Here is a 22213-nt window from a genome sequence, read left to right on the forward strand (position 1 = left end):
CCATTAGTACCTTCTTAGGAATTACCAATTTTTTATCAGGGAAAGCCCACGCTTCTTCACACACTTCATTTAATTCATCTGATGGGGGAAAAACTACGGGTAGTTTTTTCTCCCCAAACATAATACCCTTTTTAGTGGTACCTGTATTTATATCAGAAATGTGTAACACCTCTTTCATTGCCTCAATCATGCAGTGAATGGCCTTAGTGGGCATCAGATTAGACTCGTCGTCGACACTGGTGTCAGTATCAGTGTCGACATCTGGGTCTGCGGTCTGAGGTAGCGGGCGTTTTAGAGCCCCTGATGACCTGTGCGACGCCTGGACAGGCACGAGCTGAGAAGTCGGCTGTCCCACATTTGGCATGTCGTCAAATTTCTTATGTAAGGAGTCTATACGTGCACTCATTTCTTTCCATAAGCTCAACCATTCAGGTGTCTGCCCCGCAGGGGGTGACATCCCTTCTAAAGGCATCTGCTCCGTCTCCACATCATTATCCTCATCAAACATGTCGACACAGCCGTACCGACACACCGCACACACACAAGGAATGCTCCAACAGAGGACAGGACCCACAAAAGCCCTTTGGGGGGACAGAGTGAGAGTATGCCAGCACACACCAGAGCGCTATATAATGCAGGGACTAACTGAGTTATGTCCCCTATAGCTGCTTTTTCTATATAATCTATACAGCGCCTAAATTTAGTGCCCCCCCCTCTCTTTTTTACCCTTTTCTGTAGTGTAGACTGCAGGGGAGAGCCAGGGAGCTTCCTTCCAGTGGATCTGTGAAGGAGAAATGGCGCCAGCTGCCCGCCCGCCCCCCCCCCCCCCCCCCCAGCGCCCTGCACTCTCAGTGACCGGAGTGTGAAGTGTGTGTGAGGAGCAATGGCGCACAGCTGCAGTGCTGTGCGCTACCTTGGAGAAGACTGATGTCTTCTGCCGCCGATTTTCCAGACCTCTTCTTGCTTCTGGCTCTGTAAGGGGGACGGCGGCGCGGCTCCGGGACCGAACACTAAGGACTGGGCCTGCGGTCGATCCCTCTGGAGCTAATGGTGTCCAGTAGTTTAAGAAGCCCAATTCGGCTGCAAGCAGGCGAGTTCGCTTCTTCTCCCCTTAGTCCCTCGCTGCAGTGAGCCTGTTGCCAGCAGGTCTCACTGAAAATAAAAAACCTAAGTCTATCTTTCTTTCTAAGAGCTCAGGAGAGCCCCTAGTGTGCATCCAACCTCGGCCGGGCACAAAATCTAACTGAGGCTTGGAGGAGGGTCATAGTGGGAGGAGCCAGTGCACACCAGGTAGTCATAAATCTTTCTAGAGTGCCCAGCCTCCTTCGGAGCCCGCTATTCCCCATGGTCCTTACGGAGTTCCCAGCATCCATTAGGACGTCAGAGAAAAGATCTTAACATGTATATAGTTTGGAGGAGAGAAGGGAAAGGGGGGACATGATAGAAACTTTCAAATATATCAAGGGTTTTAAAGTTCAGGAGGGAAACATTCTTCAAAGGAAAAGAAGTATTAGAACTCGAGGGCATACATTGAGACTGGAGGGGGGGAGGTTCAGGGGAAATTTAAGGAAAAATGACTTCACAGAAAGGGTAGTGGATAAGTGGAATAGCCTCCCATCAGAGGTGGTAGAGGCTAAGACTGTAGGGCAATTTAAACATGCTTGGGACAGGCATATGAATATCCTTACAAAGAATTAAGGTTAAAAAAGGGTTGAGATTGCCTAAATGATAAAACAAAAAAGGTGCAGACTAGATGGGCCAAGTGGTTCTTATCTGCCGTCAAATTCTATGTTTCTATGTTTCTCATTCTACTACACAAAAGGCATCGATTCCATCTTCTACTTACCCAGCACACATTAGACGCAACTCTAGGCTCTGCCCCCAAGCCCTCAATGAGGCACTGCAGTAGAGGAACAAGGTAAACATCATTGATCGCTGCCTCAGGGAGAAGTTCACATATCCGGCCAACAGTCCAAGCAGTTGTGTCCCTCACAACTACACTGGGATCCTTCATCAGCTCAATCAATGTAGGCATTGCCTGTTGTGAAGTACAAGCGAGTTCAGACAATTAGTACAATTTCCAAAAATATAACTAAATAAATGTACTCTTTACTGATCACTACACCCAAAATGCAAGTTACAATTACCTACCACCAGCCCATCATCCATCGCACTTATCAAACGGACAAGATTTATGTAACGGATGTATGTAGTCAAAAGGTTGACATTCAGAATGCCAAGCTGGACATCAAGCCAACATTCAAGATGTCGACATACTGAACAGCAGCAGCTCAGGTTAGGCTGCCTTTAGGGTTTATCATACATAAAACTTGGCATATGGGATGTCAACACTCTGAACCACATCCACCGACGAATCAGACTTGGGCAGACACACTGCTTGTTTCAATCCATCTAACACAGCCTCTATTATAAGTGCTGCATATGAGGAGTGGTTTTTTTCTCTCCAACATTTTATAAGGCAAACTGAATTTCCATTCGCATACAAAGCAGCAAGCAAACCAAACAGTTTTTAAATCAATGGATCCCGCTATTGAAAAGTCTTCAGAAAGTCATAATCAACACAGTATTTTCTGTGTGGTGCATGAACTGGTCATCCATAGACATAGCGGTAAATGTGAATGTAATAACAGCCAAACCCTCACCTGAATGACTAGTGGCTTCAGCTGGCAGGATTCTGGTCCCTCCAGGATACACCCAAATGCCATTACAGCAGCGTCTCTGTAGCGCCAGTCTGGGTTTTTAATGTGTTCTTTGATGAATGGCAACACATGGGGAACAATGTCATCTTCACAGCAGGTAGCGAGTAGCATAAGGCAAACTCCAGCAGCCTTGCAAGGGTTCCAGTCATCATCATCGTCATTCTCATCCTGGTAGCAGAAAGAATAAAAAAAGAAAAAAAGAAACTAGTACATACTGATAGGCAGCACCCAGAACTTGTCTGTGTTCATGTGCCTGCATGCAGCAATCTGTACAGTGGTACTAGAATAAGAAGCCTACAGAGGCATCAGTTTGAAGAATCTTCATAACACGCAGCACATTTGGTATGACAAAACTTGCTAAAATGAAAGCTAAAAAACAAACAAACAGAAATTTAGTTTCTAGTTACTTTTCGCACAAAATATGGCCAAAATTAAAATTTGATTCACCTGTTTCGTTAGGGTCTGTGTCAGTATGGGGACAAGGTACTGCAAAGCCCCCTTGGCATAGAACTTGCTCGTGTGTTCTGGAGGTCTCCCCTGCTCAGCAGCCTGAAAAGAGAGCATTACAGTTTTAGAAAACAGAAGTCATCTGATCTAAAAAAAAATATATATATAAAATTGTTAAATTCATGGGTTTTCAGCTAGATTTTGTTTTGGTCACTGAAACCCAAACAAAGGTTGATTTGGGTGTTCTTATGGAGGGGTAGTGGTAGCAAATGATTGCCAGCACTCAAGGTTCCACTGCATGTATTTGTAAAAAGAATATGTTTATGTTCTCCATAGGATATACTATACACCAGCCTATTTTATATGGATGCTAGGACTGACTCTTAATGTTGTAGGCATAGTGTATCTGAACCTGCCTTCTGGCGGTTACAGTAGTACAACCTGGAGAGGACCAGTGAGTGTATTAGGTCTTAACATCCAGGGTAAGAAAGGGTCTTATCCTGGAGATTTCTAAGATGGAAACAGCAGGACTGTGAAAGGTACTGAATGTGTAAAAAAAAAAAAAAAAAATAATAATAATAATAATAATAAAATAAAATTATATTATACAGCCTGCTTTTTTCCCCCACTTTTTTTTTTATGAATCTTAACTGGTAATTTACCAGCTTGCCCTTACCGACTTGGCTTTATAGTAGTAATTTATGATCAAGTAAGCTGTACATTGCAAAAACGGATCACTTTGGATTAGTCCTAAGACACATTCTCCCACCACCAATACTAATCTATTGGGGGGTATTAAATTAGTGTCGCACTTTTCGCCCGCTTTTAGGACGAACTTACAGTCGACCTATTCAAAGTGCCAATTTTTCGACTGTCAAAAAATCCAGCACTGTCGTTAACCACGTGGATCAGCGAATTACTCTCTGATCCTCACGTTTGTAAAAAAACGCGGCTGTTTGACCATTTTCTGCGGATGCAGATTCGACTTGTTAACAAGTCAAACACGCATTGTTGGAAAAGTAGCTGAAAACAGCTGGGATTGAATAGCTAGCCAAAAAAAAAAAAAAAAAAAAAAAAAATCAGGATATAAATTGAATATACCCCATTATCTCCTCCACTATGCGATCCTGTTAAATCAGATAAATAAAGTCATAGTTTTCAATAGTGTATGCCAACTGGTTTCCATATAACACCACTTATGAACATAAGTAAATAAGGCAGTTGCATAGAAGAGAGGATTTTGGTATTTACGATAAATCCATTTCTATGAATCCACAAGGGGACACTGGAGATCTTAGAAAGATGGGGTGTGAAGGCTGTAGACTGGAGGTAGCACAATGTTAAAAAAAAAAAAAAAATGTATGCACAGCTGGCTCCTCCCCCTTCACCCCCCCCCCCCCCCCATCCTTCCAGTTTGAAAAATTGACTGAGAAGAGGGAACATGAAAGATCAAAGCCATATGGGAAGGAACCAACCGTACCAACATATCAAACAGCAACCAAGAACTAATAACACAATAACCAAGCTGTTTGAACTAAATTTATAAGAACAAGCAGGCTGACAGCACCGAGGCAGGCGTCCAGTGTCAGAGTGGACTCAGAGAAATGGATTTATCGTTAAGTACCAAAATCCTCTTTTTTCTTTCAATCCACTAGGGGACACTGGAAAGCTTAGAGAGCTGGGGACATCCCAAAGATACTCCCATGGGCGGGAGTGCGGTCTGAAGCCTGAAGAACCAAACGTCCAAATTTTGCATCTCTAGGTGCAAATGTATCAAACTTGTAGAAACGAGTTAACGCGTGTGCCGACGACCACGTTGTGGCTCTGCAAAGTTGGGTAGTGGAAGCACTTCTAGCCACAGCCCACGAAGCTCCCACTGACCTGGTGGTATGAGCACCTACACGAAAAGGAACTCTTACCACAAGCAATATATACTTGTTTGATAGTTAGTCGTATCCATCTGGCCAATGTCTGTTTAGAATCCAGCCAACCCTTTTGGGGACATCATGCAGTACAAAGCATCCGACTTCCTAACAGAAACAGCCTGAACATACTCCAGTAAGGCTCTGACTACGTCCAAGGCCATGTCCCCCCCAGGCAATCCTTGGAAGGAGGGAACCGGATGGTTTATGCGGAAACCCCGAAATCACCTTAGGTAAAAACTCCACTTTTATACGGTGCTCCGCTCTGTCTTCATGAAAAACTAAAGGACCCCATACACTTATACAACATGACTGTCCGTCATGTCAAATATGATTTCCTCAAACCTCCTGGCAGCCTCCCCGTTGGCAGGATAGTATTCGATATATCGTATGCAGTTTTTTTTGCATACGATGTATCTTTTACTTTCCCATCCATTTACTGCGGGAACAGACATAACAAGTGCAGCACTTGTGATATGTCGGATCTAGGGGGAACAGATGCACACGGGAGCGCGCATCGGATCGGAGGAAAAGCACACTGAAAATGCCCGATTTCACCCAATATATAGGGCCGAATGCCCGAATTGAGCTGAAACCGGGTGTTATCGGTCTAGTGTATGGGGCCCTTAAGAAAGGACTTTTGCATGACAGGGCCTCTAACTCTAAAACCTTCCTTGCGGATGCTAAGGCGAGGAGCAGGACCGCCATCCAATATTTTAGATCCGCCCTTTCCAAAGGCTCGAAAACAGACAATTTCAGAAATTCTAGGACCACATTTACATCCCATGGGGCCATTGGCGGACGAAACAGTGGTTGTATTCTCAACACACCCTGTAAAACATGTCTACTTCCTGCAAGGACGCCAGACATTGCTGGAAAAGGATCGAGAGCGCAGAGACCTGTACCTTCAAGGATCCCAATCTCAAACCGTCATCAAAACCATTTTGGAGAAACCTCAGTCTAGTAAGGCGTAACTCTCTGGGGTTCCACCCCCTAGACTGGCAGCGGTCCATGTACTTCTTCCAAATTCTATATTAATGTGCCGCCGTGACGGACTTCCTTAAAATCACCCACACTCTTTCCAGTTACCTTTTTTGAAACTCTTGGTAACAGAGGAAACAGCAGGAAGATGTACACCAGATCGTAGGTCCAGGTAATTGCCAGCGTGTCCACTGCCTCTGCTGCTGAATCCCGCGTACTGGCCACATATGGCAGCTGATGGTTGTTTCAAAAGGCCATTAGGTCTTTCTGCGGTAGACCCCACCTTCTTACCACTATATCGAATATCTTTGGATGTAGACACCACTGTCCAGGATGCATATCTTGACAACTGAGGTAGTCTGCTTCTCAATTGTCCACTCCTGGAATGAAGACTGCCGACAGGATTATATTGCGTTTTGTTCCTCCCTGGCGATTTACGTATGCAGTTGCAGTCACATTGTCCGACTGCACTCACATGCTGAGCCCTTACTAGTTCTTCCGCCATCAGGACATACTTGCCTACCTGACCCTCTCCATGAGGGAGAAAATGCTCTGTTCCTAGACTTTCTGGTAATGTACGATTGCCATCACATGTGGTGAAACATCTTTCTTATCAATTAACTAGCTCACCACAGGTGATGGCAATCATACATTACCAGGAAAGTCTAGGAACAGAGCATTTTCTCCCTCATGGAGAGGGTCAGGTAGGCAAGTATGCATCAGGAGTGCATTGTAAATGGCTACTCGCTCCAGAACATTTATTGGTAGACTGCTCTCTTGTGGTGACCATCTTCCCTGAAACCGATGGTTGTCCAGTACTGCTTCCCATCCTCAGACTTACATCCGTTGTCAATCTTCCAATCCCAGATCGTAAACCTCTTCGCCGCCGCCAGGTTCTTGTGGACCGACCACCAAATTAACAAGGTCCTGGCCTGGGGCGACAAGTGAATCCATTGGTGAAGTAAATGCATGCCTGCCCCCTGAGCAATCAGATTCAGCTGAGAAGGTCTGGAATGTAGTCTGCCGTACTGGATCGCTTCGAAAGATGCTGCCACCTTCCTAGATGCCGTACACAAAGATGGAGAGGGACCATCTGGTTCCGTAGAACCAGACGTACCATTTCGGTCTTCTGGAAGAAAAACCTTCAGATGTATCTTATCTAAAATGAGACCCAGGAATTAAATCCTCCGTCGGTTGCAGATTGGGGTTTTTTTTTAATTCACCATCCAGCTGTGTCGGATCAGAAATTGATGGGTGATCTGAACATCCTGGATCAACTGGTCCTGAGAGGTGGCCTTCATAAGAAGGTCATCCAGATACAGTATTATCGTTACCCCTAACTATCTAAATTTTGCTACCATGATCTTTGTGAAGACTCTCGGGGCTGATGATACGCCGAACGGTACAGCTCTGAACTGGTAATGAGTCTTTCCCACTGCAAACCGTAAATAGGCTTTGTGAGGGGTTCAAAATGGGACATGGAGTTCTGAATCATTTATGTCCGACACCATGAACTCTCTTTGCGCCAGTCCCAATTACGGTTTACAGATTCAAGATGGAATCAATAGTCAGGAATTGGTTCAACACCTTTAAATTGAGGATTGGCCTGATAGACCCATCCGGTTTTGGCACTACAAAAAGATTTGAATAAAATCCCGTTCCTGTTTGAGAAGTCGGGACAGGCATAATGACTTCCGTTTGAAGTAACTTTTGAATAGCCGTGCCTAATGCCCTCTCTTTGAGAGCACAGAGGAAGGCCTGTTGTAAAAAACTGACTGAGGTAAGGTTTGAAAATCCATCTTGTAACCCTGGGAGACAATATTGTTGATCCCGACTTCTGGTGAGGTTTCAGCCCAGGTGTCCCGAAACCTTTCCAAACATGCACCCACCATAGACCCAAGGTGAGCTGGAAGACAGTCATGCCACGGTCTTGTCAGCAGGTCTGGAGTACTGTTTTCGGGTTGTGGACTGGGAACGGCCTCTGCCCGTTTCCACGAGCTTGACTGCCAAAACCTCTTCCTCTAGCTCGAAAGGAATGAGACCTAAATGAATTGAACACCGGAGTAGAATAATTTCTTCTGACCAGTGGTGTGGTTCTAGGATATGTGGTATATGTGCTGTTGCCTGTGAAATCCACTCATCTAATTCTGGTCCAAATAAAGCTTCCCCTACAAAGGGGGGGGGGGGGGGGGATCAGCTCCACTGCCTTCTTGGAATCTGAGTCCACTTGCCATTCTCTGAGCCACAGAATCCCTCTGGCTGATCTAGCCGAAATGCGTGATGCTATCCTGCTAGCATCCTTTGTAGCTTGGCAAATGTGGCTGACTCCCAGATATGCTCCGCTAGTCGAACTCTCTCTTCCGTTACTGCCTGAACCATTTGACCAGCCCATGCTACAACAGCCTTATTTACCCAAGCACTGATAATTGTAGGTCGCTGTGATGCTCAAGTAGACACAAAAAAATAAGATTTTACTCACCGGTAAATCTATTTCTCGCAGTCCGTAGTGGATGCTGGGACTCCGTAAGGACCATGGGGAATAGCGGCTCCGCAGGAGACTGGGCACAACTAAAGAAAGCTTTAGGACTACCTGGTGTGCACTGGCTCCTCCCACTATGACCCTCCTCCAGACCTCAGTTAGGATACTGTGCCCGGAAGAGCTGACCCAATAAGGAAGGATTTTGAATCCCGGGTAAGACTCATACCAGCCACACCAATCACACCGTATAACTCGTGATACTATACCCAGTTAACAGTATGAAATATAACTGAGCCTCTCAATAGATGGCTCAACAATAACCCTTTAGTTAGGCAATAACTATAAACAAGTATTGCAGACAATCCGCACTTGGGATGGGCACCCAGCATCCACTACGGACTACGAGAAATAGATTTACCGGTGAGTAAAATCTTATTTTCTCTGACGTCCTAAGTGGATGCTGAGACTCCGTAAGGACCATGGGGATTATACCAAAGCTCCCAAACGGGCAGGAGAGTGCGGATGACTCTGCAGCACCGAATGAGCAAACTCTAGGTCCTCCTCAGCCAGGGTATCAAACTTGTAGACTCTTACAAAAATGTTTTAACCTGACCAAGTAACAGCTCGGCAAAGTTGTAAAGCCGAGACCCCGCAGCCGCCCAAGAAGAGCCCACTTTCCTCGTGGTATTGGCCTTTACAGATTTAGGGTGCGGCAGTCAAGCCGCAGAATGTGCAAGTTGAATCGTGCTACAGATCCAGCGAGCAATAGTCTGCTTAGAAGCAGGAGCACCCAGCTTGTTGGGTGCATACAGGAGAAATAGCGAGTCAGTTTTCCTGACTCCAGCTGTCCTGGAAACATATACTTTTCAGGGCCCTGACTACGTCCAGTAACTTGGAATCCTCCAAGTCCCAAGTAGCCGCAGGCACCACAATAGGTTGGTTCACATGAAAAACTGATACCACCTTAGGAAGGAATTGGGAACGAGTCCTCAATTCCGCCTTATCCATATAAAATACAGATAAGGGCTTTTGTATGACAAAGCCGCCAATTCTGATACACGCCTGGACGCCGCCAAGGCCCACAGCATGACCACTTCCACGTGAGGTATAATAGCTCCACGGATTTAAGTGGCTCAACCCAATGCGACTTCAGGAAATCCAACACCACGTTGAGATCCCACGGTGCCACTGGAGGCACAAACGGGGGCTGACTATGCAGCACTCCCTTAACAAAAGTCTGAACTTCAGGCAGTGAAGCCAGTTCTATTTTGGAAGAAAATCGATAGAGCCGAAATCTGGACCTTAATGGAACCCAATTTTAGGCCCATAGTCACCCTGACTGTAGGAAGTGCAGAAATCGACCTAGCTGAAATTTCTCCTTTGGGGCCTTCCTGGCCTCACAGCACGCAACATATTTCCGCCATATGTGGTGATAATGGTTTGCGTTCACTTCTCTCCTAGCTTTAAATAGCGTAGGGATAACTTCCTCCGGAATGCCTTTTTCCTTCAGGATCCGGCGTTCAACCGCCATGCCGTCAAACTCAGCCGCGGTACGTCTTGGAACAGACAGGCCCCCTGCTGCAGCAGGTCCTGTCTGAGCGGCAGAGGCCATGGGTCCTCGGAGATCATTTCTTGGAGTTCTGGTTACCAAGCTCTTCTTGGCCAACCCGGAACAATGAGTATAGTTCTTACTCCTCTCCTTCTTATTATTCTCATTACCCTGGGTAAGAGAGGCAGAGAAGGGAACACATACACCGACTGGTACACCCAGTGTTACCAGAGCGTCCACAGCTATCGCCTGAGGGTCCCTTGATAGGTGCAATATCTTTGTAGCTTTTTGTTGAGGCGGGACTCCATCATGTCCACCTGTGGCCTTTCCCAACGGTGTACAATCATCTGGAAGACTTCTGGATGAAGTCCCCACTCTCCCGGGTGGAGGTCGTGTCTTCTGAGAAAGTCTGCTTCTCAGTTGTCCACTCCGGGAATGAACACTGCTGACAGTCCTAACACATGATTTTCCGCCCATCGGAGAATCCTTGTGGCTTCTGCCATCGCCATCCTGCTTCTTGCGCCGCCCTGTCGGTTTACATGAGCGACCGCCGTGATGTTGTCTGACTGGATCAGCACCGGCCGGTGTTGAAGCAGGGGTCTAGCCTGACTTAGGGCATTGTAAATGGCCCTTAGTTCCAGAATATTTATGTGTAGGGAAGTCTCCTGACTTTTCCATAGCCTTGGAAGTTTCTTCCCTATGTGACTGCCCCCCAGCCTCGAAGGCTGGCATCCGTGGTCACCAGGACCCAGTCCTGTATGCCGAATCTGCGGCCCCCTAGAAGATGAGCACTCTGCAGCCACCACAACAGCGACACCCTGGCCCTTGGAGACAGGGTTATCCGCCGATGCATCTGAAGATGCGACCCGGACCACTTGTCCAACAGATCCCACTGGAAAATCCTTGCATGGGACCTGGCGAATGGAATTTCTTCGTAAGAAGCTACCATCTTTCCCAGGGCTCGCGTGCATTGATGCACCGACACCTGTATTTGTATTAGGAGGTCTCTGTCTAGAGACGACAACTCCTTGGACTTCTCCTCCAGGAGAAACCCTTTTTATCCTGTTCTGTGTCCAGAACCATACCCAGGAACAGTAGACGCGTCGTAGGAACCAGCTGCGACTTTGGAATATTCAGAATCCAGCCGTGCTGTTGTAGCACTTCCCGAGATAGTGCTACTCAGACGAACAACTGCTCCCTGGACCTCGCCTTTATAAGGAGATCGTCCAAGTACGGGATAATTATTTCCGCCATTACCTTGGTAAATACCTCAGTGCCGGAGACAGACCAACGGCAAAGTCTGGAATTGGTAATGACAATCCTGTACCACAATTTTGAGGTACTCCTGGTGAAGAGGGTAAATAGGGACATGCAGGTAAGCATCCTTGATGTCCAGTGATACCATGAAATTCTCCAGGCTTGCAATAATCGCCCTGAGCGATTCCATTTTGAACTTGAACCTTTGTATATAAGTGTTCAAGGCTTTCAATTTTAGAATGGGTCTCACCGAACCGTCTGGTTTCGGTACCACAACATTTTGGAATAGTAACCCCGGCCTTGTTGAAGGAGGGGTACCTTGATTTCACCTGCTGGAAGTACAGCTTGTGAATTGCCGCCAGTACTACCTTTCTCCGAGGGCAGCAGGCAAGGCTGATGTGAGGTAACGGCGAGGGGGAGTCGCCTCGAACTCCAGCCTGTACCCCTGTGATACTATTTGCAGAACCTAGGGATCCACCTGTGGGCAAGCCCACTGGTCCCTGAAGTTCCCGAGATGCGCCCCCACCGCACCTGTCTCCACCTGTGGAGCCCCAGCGTCATGCGGTGGACTCAGAGGAAGCGGGGGAAGATTTTTGATCCTGGGAACTGGCTGTCTGGTGCAGCTTTTTCTTTCTTCCCTTGTCTCTGTGCAGAAAGGAAGCGCCTTTGACCCGCTTGCTTTTCTGAAGCAGAAAGGACTGTACCTGAAAATACGGTGCTTTCTTAGGCTGTGAGGAAACCTGAGGTAAAATTATTTCTTCCCAGCTGTTGCTGTGGATACGAGGTCCCAGAGACCATCCCCAAACAATTCCTCACCCTTATAAGGCAGAATCTCCATGTGCCTTTTAAAGGCAGCATCACCTGTCCACTGCCGGGTTTCTAATACCCTCCTGGCAGAATGGACATTGCATTAATTCTGGATGCCAGCCGGCAAATATCCCTCTGTGCATCCTTCATATATAAGACAACGTCTTTAATATGCTCTATGTTAGCAAAATATTATCCCTGTCTAGGGTATTAATATTATCTGACAGGGTATCAGACCACGCTGCAGCAGCACTATTTTTTGCTGAGGCAATTGCAGGTCTCAGTATAGAACCTGAGTGTGTATATACAGACTTCAGGATAGCCTCATGCTTTTCATCAGCAGGCTCCTTCAAGGTGGCCGTATCCTAAGACGGCAGTGCCACCTTTTTTGACAAACGTGTGAGCGCCTTATCCACCCTAGGGGATATCTCCCAACATGACCTATCCTCTGGCGGGAAAGGGTACGCCATCAGTAACTTTTTAGAAATTACCAGTTTCTTATCGGGGGAACCCACGCTCCTTTACACACTTCATTCACTCATCTGATGGGGGAACAAAACACTGGCTGCTTTTTCTCCCCAAAAATAAAACCCCTTTTATGTGGTACTTGGGTTCATGTCAGAAATGTGTAACACATTTTTTATTGCCGAGATCATGTAACGGATGTTCCTAGTGGATTGTGTATATATCTCAACCTCGTCGACACTGGAGTCAGACTCCGTGACGACATCTGTGTCTGCCATCTGAGGTAACGGGCGTTTTTTTTTTTTTGGAGCCCCCGATGGCCTTTGAGACGCCTGGGCAGGCGCGTGCTGAGAAGCCGGCTGTCCCACAGCTGTTACGTCATCCAGCCTTTTATGTAAGGAGTTGACATTGTCGATTAATACCTTCCAGCTATCCATCAACTCTGGTGTCGGCCCCACAGGGGGCGACATCCCATTTATCGGCCTCTGCTCCGCCTCCACGTAACCTTCCTCATCCAACATGTCGACACAGCCGTACCGACACACCGCACACACACAGGGAATGCTCTGACTGAGGACAGGACCCCACAAAGTCCTTTGGGGAGACAGAGAGAGAGTATGCCAGCACACACAAGAGTGCTATATAATGCAGGGATTAACACTATAACTGAGTGATTTTTCCCCCAATAGCTGCTTGTATACATATATTGTGCCTAAAATTTAGTGCCCCCCCTCTCTTTTTAACCCTTTGAGCCTGAAAACTACAGGGGAGAGCCTTGGGAGCCGTCTTCCAGCTGCACTGTGAAGAAAAAATGGCGCCAGTGTGCTGAGGGAGATAGCCCCGCCCCTTTTTCGGCTGACTTTTCTCCCGCTTTTTTATGGATTCTGGCAGGGGTAATTTATCACATATATAGCCCTGGGACTATATATTGTGATGATTTGCCAGCCAAGGTGTCTTATATTGCCCTCAGGGCGCCCCCCCCCCCCCAGCGCCCTGCACCCATCAGTGACCGGAGTGTGAGGTGTGCATAAGGAGCAATGGCGCACAGCTGCAGTGCTGTGCGCTACCTTGTTGAAGACAGAAGTCTTCTGCCGCCGATTTTCCGGAACACTTCTTGCTCTGTAAGGGGACCGGCGGCGCGGCTCCGGGAACGAACACCAAGGTCGGGTCCTGCGGTCGATCCCTCTGGAGCTAATGGTGTCCAGTAGCCTAAGAAGCCCAAACTACCACCTGTTAGGTAGGTTCGCTTCTTCTCCCCTTAGTCCCTCGCTGCAGTGAGTCTGTTGCCAGCAGATCTCACTGTAAGATAAAAAACCTAAATATACTTTCTTTCTAGGAGCTCAGGAGAGCCCCTAGTGTGCATCCAGCTCAGCCGGGCACAAGAATCTAACTGAGGTCTGGAGGAGGGTCATAGTGGGAGGAGCCAGTGCACACCAGGTAGTCCTAAAGCTTTCTTTAGTTGTGCCCAGTCTCCTGCGGAGCCGCTATTCCCCATGGTCCTTACGGAGTCCCAGCATCCACTTAGGACGTCAGAGAAATAGATTTTAGTGCAGTATCCAACTTACGATCAGACATCCTTTAGCGTAGTCACGTTTGGTATCGGCAAGATTGTATTCTTGGACAGTCTAACCAGGGAGGCGTCCACAATCAGAGGAACCTCCCATTTAGACATGACAGCCCTGGGAAGTGGGTAATTAGCCATAAACTTTTTGGGGATTTGAAAGCGTCTATCTGGCTCCTTCCATTTGATCCTGGAGAATCGGGGGTGGGGGGGGGGGGGGAAATAGCTGTACGCGGTTTCTGAGACTCAAATAGATCAAACACCTCAGGTTCCTTAATCTCCTCTTCATTGAAGTTAAGGACCTGTTTTAACTCTTCAATAAGGGATTCTAATCCCTTTTCCTCAGCATCTTCCTCCTGAGGACTGACATAAATTATAGCCTCTATGGACTCACCCTCCTCTTCCTGTATGAGAGGGAGGGTCCCTTTACCACTTTACGAACATTCTTTTCTACCTGTGCGGAAGGAGTAATTCTAATAAGGAATTCCTCCATAGTTTTGGAAAATCCCGCAGCCCATAGTAAATGTTGCTTGCGGGATTCTGCCCTTCCTTAGAAATATCTGCATGGGCATTTTCCCCATGACCCGGACAGACCACTGCTCCCAGGTTGAGCGTCAATTTCCAAACGTGTCTCACACCCCGAAGCGGCCAACATTAGTGCTCTTTTTACCACATTTTGAACATACATAGCAAGTTTTTGTGGTCTTGTTTGGTGCTTTAGACATGTTTAAAACACACCAATCAGCAGTACTTTCACTCTATTAGAGTAGGAGGAGAAAGACCGTAGGGATATAGGTAGCAATGAAGATTGGGAGTCACACAGCTGGAATTATATTAAAAATTAAACATTAAAAAAGTACAAACTTTATTTTTATTTTTTTAAACCAGCCTGACTTTTACAACCCCCACACCACCAACTGTTGAAACAGCTTGAGTTGTCTGGGTTGAGAAATTGTTGCTCCTCCCCCGCAGGACCTGTCAGCAGTGTCCTTTGGAAGCAAAAACAAACCATATAAAATTACTTCATTTCAGACAGATCCTGACATAGAGCACTTATAAATCTCGCTAAACATAGTATTCTAGTCACTACAGATGAGCTTTTACTTCCGTCTTGGCTGCAATGCTCCTTGTGGCCTCTGACAGAAAATAATGAGTCCTCCGCTTCAGAGTGAACTGCCTACTCTAAATGCACGCCTGCCTGGAAAAACAAAATGGCCGCTTTTATTCACAACGTAGCCCTTGCAGTGCAGGGATTAACTAACCCCTCAGCTCCTACCTCAGAGCGCCCGCCGCGAGACAACCTCCTCCGCCTGCGGTAATATTAATATACATAAACACTCCACGGCTCCCAAGCTGTCCGCTCCTCAGCATAGACCCCGTGTGCGGTCCACCCTGCTGGACGCGGTCTGCCCACCACTCCGGAGCCCTGGCTGCAAGGGCTGTCCCGCCGCCGGGTCCCTGTTCAGTCTTCCACCATGACTAGTTACTACTGAGCTGGGAGAACAAACATTAGGAGGGGAAAGCTGTTGAATGCCTGCGCTCTCTCTCCACCGCTATAGACCATATTACTCACTTCACCCATGCTATACTTCAGAGATCTTCTGAGTGAGATACTGATCCCTTCCAACAGGATCGTTGCCTCACTGGAACTGTTAGTACAGTTCTTGGAAACCTTCACCCTCCTTTCAGCAGGTTGGATCGGCCACAGTAAAAAAAAAAAAAAAAGAAGACAAATAAATTTCCTCATGGAGCAAGAGCTCCAGTCTTGTGCTGCTACCTCCAGCACAATTTTTTTTAAACTGGAGGGATTAGGGGGAAGAGCCAGCTGTGCATAATTTTTTTTTTTTTTAACATTTTGCTCTCCGGTCTGCATCCTTCACACCCCAGCTGTCTAAGATCTCCAGTGTCCCCTAGCGGACGAAAGCGAAACAAACCCACTGTGCTCGACTTTAGAGTAAGATGTATGTCAGACACCTCATTCAAGTTTATCAAATACAGCAGTGTCTACATATACTGCCCATTTTGTCCAAACCCCTTCTGCTCATAAATGTCTTCAGAAAGTCATAATCAACAGAGTGTGATCTGCGTGGTGCATGAACTTGTCATCCTCAGACATAGCAGGAAAAAGGTATAACCCAACATACAAACCCATGTTCCACAATGAATGATACTAGACCTTTAAATATTTAAATTTAGAGCAAAAAATAGTCATTAGTAACCTAAAGGGCCCTACACATTGATCGACCCACCGCCGAGCTGCCGACGGCGGATACGGCCGACCCGGTGGCGGGGGGGGGGGGGGGGGGGGGGGGGGGAGTGAAGTTTCTTCACTCCCCCAGTCACCCGGCTCCATAGAAGTGCAGGCAAATATGGATGAGATCGTCCATATTAGCCTGCATGCACAGCCGACGGGGCACCAGTGATGAACGAGCGTGGTGCCGCCCATCATTCATTGCTGGTGACTCCACACTCAAAGATATGAACGTTACCTCGTTCAATAATGAACGAGATCGTTCATATCTTTGAGGATTATCGGCCAGTATGTAGGGCCTATAAAAAGGTACATACCAGACACAAGGGGTGTAGATATACTAAAGGTTGCAATGGTTTACTAACAAAAATATAAAAAAAGTTTACTGGTTATATCAGTCATTTGCCTACAAATGGTGTTATGAACACAATATCATTGTATAGTAGTGTGACAACCTCCAAATACCTGATAAGCAATTAACAGACTTCACTAAAATGTACAACTACATTTTCAATTAACAATCCTCAAAGATCACTGCAAATCTACATTAACCAATTACAGGGGGGCTCCAAATAAAAAAAAAGTAAAACCTTATTTTAAAGGGGACACACTGTCACGGTATTAAATCACCCCAAAGCACTGAAAATTTTCCTCCTGATTGAATCCATATGGGCCGTACCAGCAACTGAAGGACATTTAACTCGTAATTGTAGTAAAAGAATGGTAACATTTTGCTTCTACTAGGGACCACAGACCCTTAAAACAACTGAAGTGACCACACTACCACCCAATGAGGCTGGCCACCAACACAAATACCAAAGTACAAATAGCAAATGTATGAGGGTCCCTCTGAGACTTTTGTTCTGGGATGCCAATAAATGGGACTGAGCAGCTTCAAAACGTATAAAACATATTTGGAGTAGAAAGCAGATTAGACTTCTGGCTATAGAAAAACAAAACTGAGAGACTCGCGTGGTATAGCACATATAGCCCCTTGGCAATGCATTCAAAGTCAAGCTGGTGACCCTGTCTGGATAAAATCATTCTGATGGGTATAAATCGCTGCCACTCTGGACCTCAGAGCCGACATATCCTATGTGAATATCCATAGAGCAGTTGCCAGACCCTGCACATGCAGCTAACCATGAATCACAAAGACTACCTTAAACAAGATTGTTTTTGGATTGGCGAAGATCAGTTTGGTCTTTGTACAAAGAACAAGGTTCAATAAAAATCCAACCCCATGTGTTCTACCGGCAGACATCACTACTGCATTAAGTAAAAGCATGAATCACTAACTGTATGCATGGCGTAAGACAATCCGCCGAGTAATCACCAATTGTGGCGACACTACATAACACTACTACCACAGGCAACCTGAGAAAAGAAGCACATAAAAAGGGCAAACCATCCTTAACCCCATAATATTAATGGTTGAGTCTTTCCTGCATTTGGGGGTACTGAAAAATGCTGTCTAGTAATTTTCCAGTGTGTATATACAAGCTTGTAAAGTTGCAATAAACACCTTTCATCTGCAAGTTTAAAAACTCTCCCATCAATGCATCACCATATACCTGTCCCACATCCTTTAAACTATTACTGAGCTTTTTAGAGATTTACCTGAAAACAGACATCTTTATTCGCCAAATTATGCTATTTAAACCCCTCCAAGTGCAGGATTATTAAGAGGTATGTACCAGAGGTTATGCATTGTGCCCCGACATGTTTACCCTAAAATAGAGATGTACCCTACCTTTTCACCTTGTTCAGGCGAAAGCGCACAAGATAAAAACGCTAACATATCATCTAGAAAAGCAATAAAATTTGCAGTGCAAGCTTGCCATGAGAAAAGCTCATAGGACCCAGTTTGCAGTGAACAGGACTGACGCCATAGAGTATTAGGCATTTACAATTAGTGTAAAGTTGCAGGGAAAGCACATTGATGCGTGGCACAGCTCACTTGCTTCGGTCCTCAGTCTTGCTTTGTTACACAGATTAGAGTCGCACAAAAGCAACTGCATGGAATGACTGCCAGTGTCCAGGGAACCCGTGCATTGTATATTGTCATGAAGATGTATATTTTGTACAAGTGTGTGGACAGTCTGTGGGGAGCCAAATGGGGAGATCTAGCATGATTTGCGTGAATCTAGGGGGGGTTACGGTTGTTGTGTTGACAACTTAGGTCGACACTCATTAGGTCGAACACTGAAGGTCGACAATGCCATTAGGTCGACATGGCCGTTAAGTCAAAACGTTGACACGAGTTTCACTTTTTTCTTCCATTTTTTTGATTTTTTCATACTTAACGATCCACGTGGACTACGATTGGAATGGTAATCTGTGCCAAGCGCAGCAGTAGCGGAGCAAGGCACCTTTCCCGAAGCTGCGAGGGGGGACACGGTGTACTAATTTGGGTTCCGTCACTTTACGGAGAAAACGACACCAAAAACATCAAGTTGACCTTTCGACCTGCCAACCTAACACCAATGCCGACCTAAGTTGGGTTGACCTAACGATCCTTACCCATATAGGGATTAATATGTTATAATGGTCAAAGTAATTATACATAGCAGTTTCTTTAAATGAGGGCCAATTTTGGAGAGAAATACTGTGGCATTATTAATTCTGCAGTGTTCTAGCTTAATACCAGTTTATTCATGTCTCTAAAGCAAGGTTTCAAGTTGAACTATCCATAAAGTCTGACCCTCTACATAATTTAGTTTAATACTGTTGCATCAAGGTGCAACATGGTCACACTACAATACAAGATGGCAACTTTACAGCCACAATGGATGATTGGCACAGCAAACGTGAATCCCACACAACTAGTTGCTACATGGGAGCCCAGAGACTACAGCAACGGTAGCTGCGGGACTGCTTCTCCAGTATCTGACTATACTTCCTCTAGAGCCCTTTCTAAGAGGGTTCTGCCATATCTCCTGCAAGTTTTTAGGCAAGAGACCTAGGAGCCAATCTAAATTAACTGCAAAGGTTGCGACGTGCCATTGCAATGGCGTTTAAACGCCAAAGGCACCCGATCTCGCACCCTTCGCGGGTTCAAATCAGTCCCAATTCGCACAAAATTGCTTTGTACTCTATGGGGTGGCAAGCAGTTTTGTGCGAACACGCAGCTAATTGGATTGACTCCCTAGAAATTAGAGCCCTTAATCTAATATGATGCCAGAGCGTGTAAATTGGTTGTGACTCGGCTCATGGACTTTTTGTATGGCTCCCGAGTTTGTAAGACCACCCCATTTATATACGTGGCAGCAGCTGTATTGTTCGTCTGGACTTTTACTGCCCTAAAGAGGCTTTGAATGATAGAAGGCACTGTAGATCGCCCAAAGTTCCACAATGTTGATAGAAAGAAAGGTTTCCTGGGGCATTCATAGACCATGGAATGTGAGCTTGAGAGCAATGGCTCCCCTACAACCTCATGTCTGTTGCAAGCAGCATTAAGTGTAAGACCAGGAAAAGACCCCCCTTTGTCCAAGTGGGAGGTCTGGACCAGAGCTGAAAAGTGGGACTGGTTCCACTTGAGGTCTGGAGTAAAACAGTCCACATCCACTGTCTGAGAGGCCATGTGCACAAATGTGCCCTCCAGAATAGTCACCACCCTCCCAACAATATACTAGAATAAGTTAATTCCGGGCATTAACAATGCTAAAATATTTTGGTCCATACACTGCAAAAAAATTAGTACAGCCCTTTCATGTATACACAACAGATCAGAGATACCAGAGGAAGATAACTTTTACAGGGCACTCCAACTGGTAATCAGAATACACATTTTTATAGTCCAATAAAATAAGGTTTTATATGGAACAGGCTCCTGCAAAAGCTTTACATTTTGTCAACGTGCTTCTCTATTAAAGTGCAACTCATGTAAACAGAAGCAGCAGCCATTGCGTGGTAATTCATATTGGAGTAAGGCCATTAATTAACAAAAACTAGTGAAGTGAGTGAAGGTTTTTACTACTTCACAGTACGCCCCACAATATCCCAGCATAACTCCAATACATTATGGACAAACAATATATACACTCAGCTCACACTTTGACTGTGTCCACTGAGTGAATCCAGAAGTTTACCGTTTAAAATATAAATAGAACAGATTTATCAAATATTAGTTAAGTAGTCCGGTACCAAACTTTTACTTGACAATCAAGCATGTAAGATCTATTTCCACATTACTGTCCTGTTACCTCAGATGCTTCAATTGCCAGGTCCATCTCCTCATCGCAAACGTTGGACCAGAACTCTATTCCCTGCAGAGAAACTTCATCTATTTCATTCTTCATAGCCTCCACAGTGATCTGCAAGACAGAAGCCATGTCACAAAGGGACCAATTCAATTGTTTGTTCTTTTTGGTGACGAATATCCCTGCCCACTGTATCATTCCCCTCCTGCCCAATGGTTACATAGTTGTTTTCTGGGGGCACTGCATTTGGACCCATGAACATTCAATCTCTGCCCAAAAGGAGAGTCCAGCATGCTAACCACAGACGCTGGTTTGGGAGACTGGTCTCCAGTGCTGCTCGTCTGCTACTCACCAGATCAGGTGTAATAATGCACTCAAAACACCTATACACACACACACACACACACATATATATACATATATATATTCTACTCTAATTTTGTTTTATTTTGTTTAAGTTTCTGCCTTCCTTTTATTCTTCTTTAAAAGGTGCATTTCATTTATTAGTAATGAGAGCGCAAATATTTATCTACATCTGTATATACTAGCTGTTCTATCCGTTCTTCGCATGGGAGATTGATTTTGTAAATATATATATATATATATATATATATATATATATATATATATATATATATATATATATATATATATATATATATATTTTTTTTTTTTTATATTAAAAATTGCATAAATCTATAGAAATGTAAAATTTGAGATGTCTTAATATAATTAAATATTAATCTTTGGTTCTTAGCTTTACCCGAGGACCATCCGTAGTAGATACGGTAAAAAAGTGACAGGACCATTTTTGAAGTTTTTACATTTCTACCCACTGGAGGTGCAATTAAAATTGATCCGATTGGGTGCACGCAACGGTTTATAAAAATTCTAATTACGTAGTTTTCCCATTTCCCACCTGAAATTTATAAAATATATATATATATATATATATATATATATATATATATATATATATATATATATATATATATATATATATATATATATAAATAAATAAATAAATAAATAAATAAAATAAAAAAAAAGTATAAAAAAATCATATTAAAAAAAAAAAAAATTCCTCTTGTAGTTTGAGTTACCCTGTTATTATTATCATCATCCTTTATATCGCGCCACAAGGGTTCCGCAGCACCCAATTACAGAGTACATATGCACATAATCAAAACAGGAAAACAGTGACTTATAGTTGAAGACAATATAGGACAAGTACAGGGTAACTAAGCATATCTACACCAGTAAACAGAGATAAGTTCCAGGTGGCCAAAAAAAACTGCAGGATCTGGGCAGTTGAGGATTATTAAAGTAAGAAAAGTATAAGCACATGAGGGAAGAGGGCCCTACTCGTGAGAGCTTACATTCTAAAGGTCAATAGTTTTAGATAGCTAGCTAGTTTCTTTGATAGGTAGGTATAATCTTCTGTAGCTACAGTAGATAGCTGAATTTGTTACATAGATAGTTTGGTTGGTAGATGGTTTTGTTTTTTTAGTTAGATAAGGGAATTTTTGTCTTACCTGTAATGTCTTTTGTGAAGCCAAGGAGGACAATAAG

The 22213-nt window shown here is 45.0% G+C and overlaps 1 protein-coding gene across 1 annotated transcript in view; it reads right to left on the minus strand.

The window, feature by feature from the left end:
* KPNB1 (karyopherin subunit beta 1) overlaps nucleotides 1-22213 on the minus strand; it is a 125227-nt gene that overhangs the window by 86587 nt on the left and 16427 nt on the right. Inside the window, exons 8-11 of the mRNA XM_063959652.1 lie at nucleotides 20645-20755; nucleotides 3168-3269; nucleotides 2664-2888; nucleotides 1847-2038 (exon numbers count right to left, since the gene is read on the minus strand). Coding sequence (XP_063815722.1) covers nucleotides 1847-2038; nucleotides 2664-2888; nucleotides 3168-3269; nucleotides 20645-20755 — 630 coding nt within the window. The remainder of the gene's footprint in view (nucleotides 1-1846; nucleotides 2039-2663; nucleotides 2889-3167; nucleotides 3270-20644; nucleotides 20756-22213) is intronic.

Source organism: Pseudophryne corroboree, chromosome 3, assembly GCF_028390025.1.
Source record: "Pseudophryne corroboree isolate aPseCor3 chromosome 3, aPseCor3.hap2, whole genome shotgun sequence".
In the NCBI taxonomy this organism is placed as follows: Eukaryota; Metazoa; Chordata; class Amphibia; order Anura; family Myobatrachidae; genus Pseudophryne; species Pseudophryne corroboree.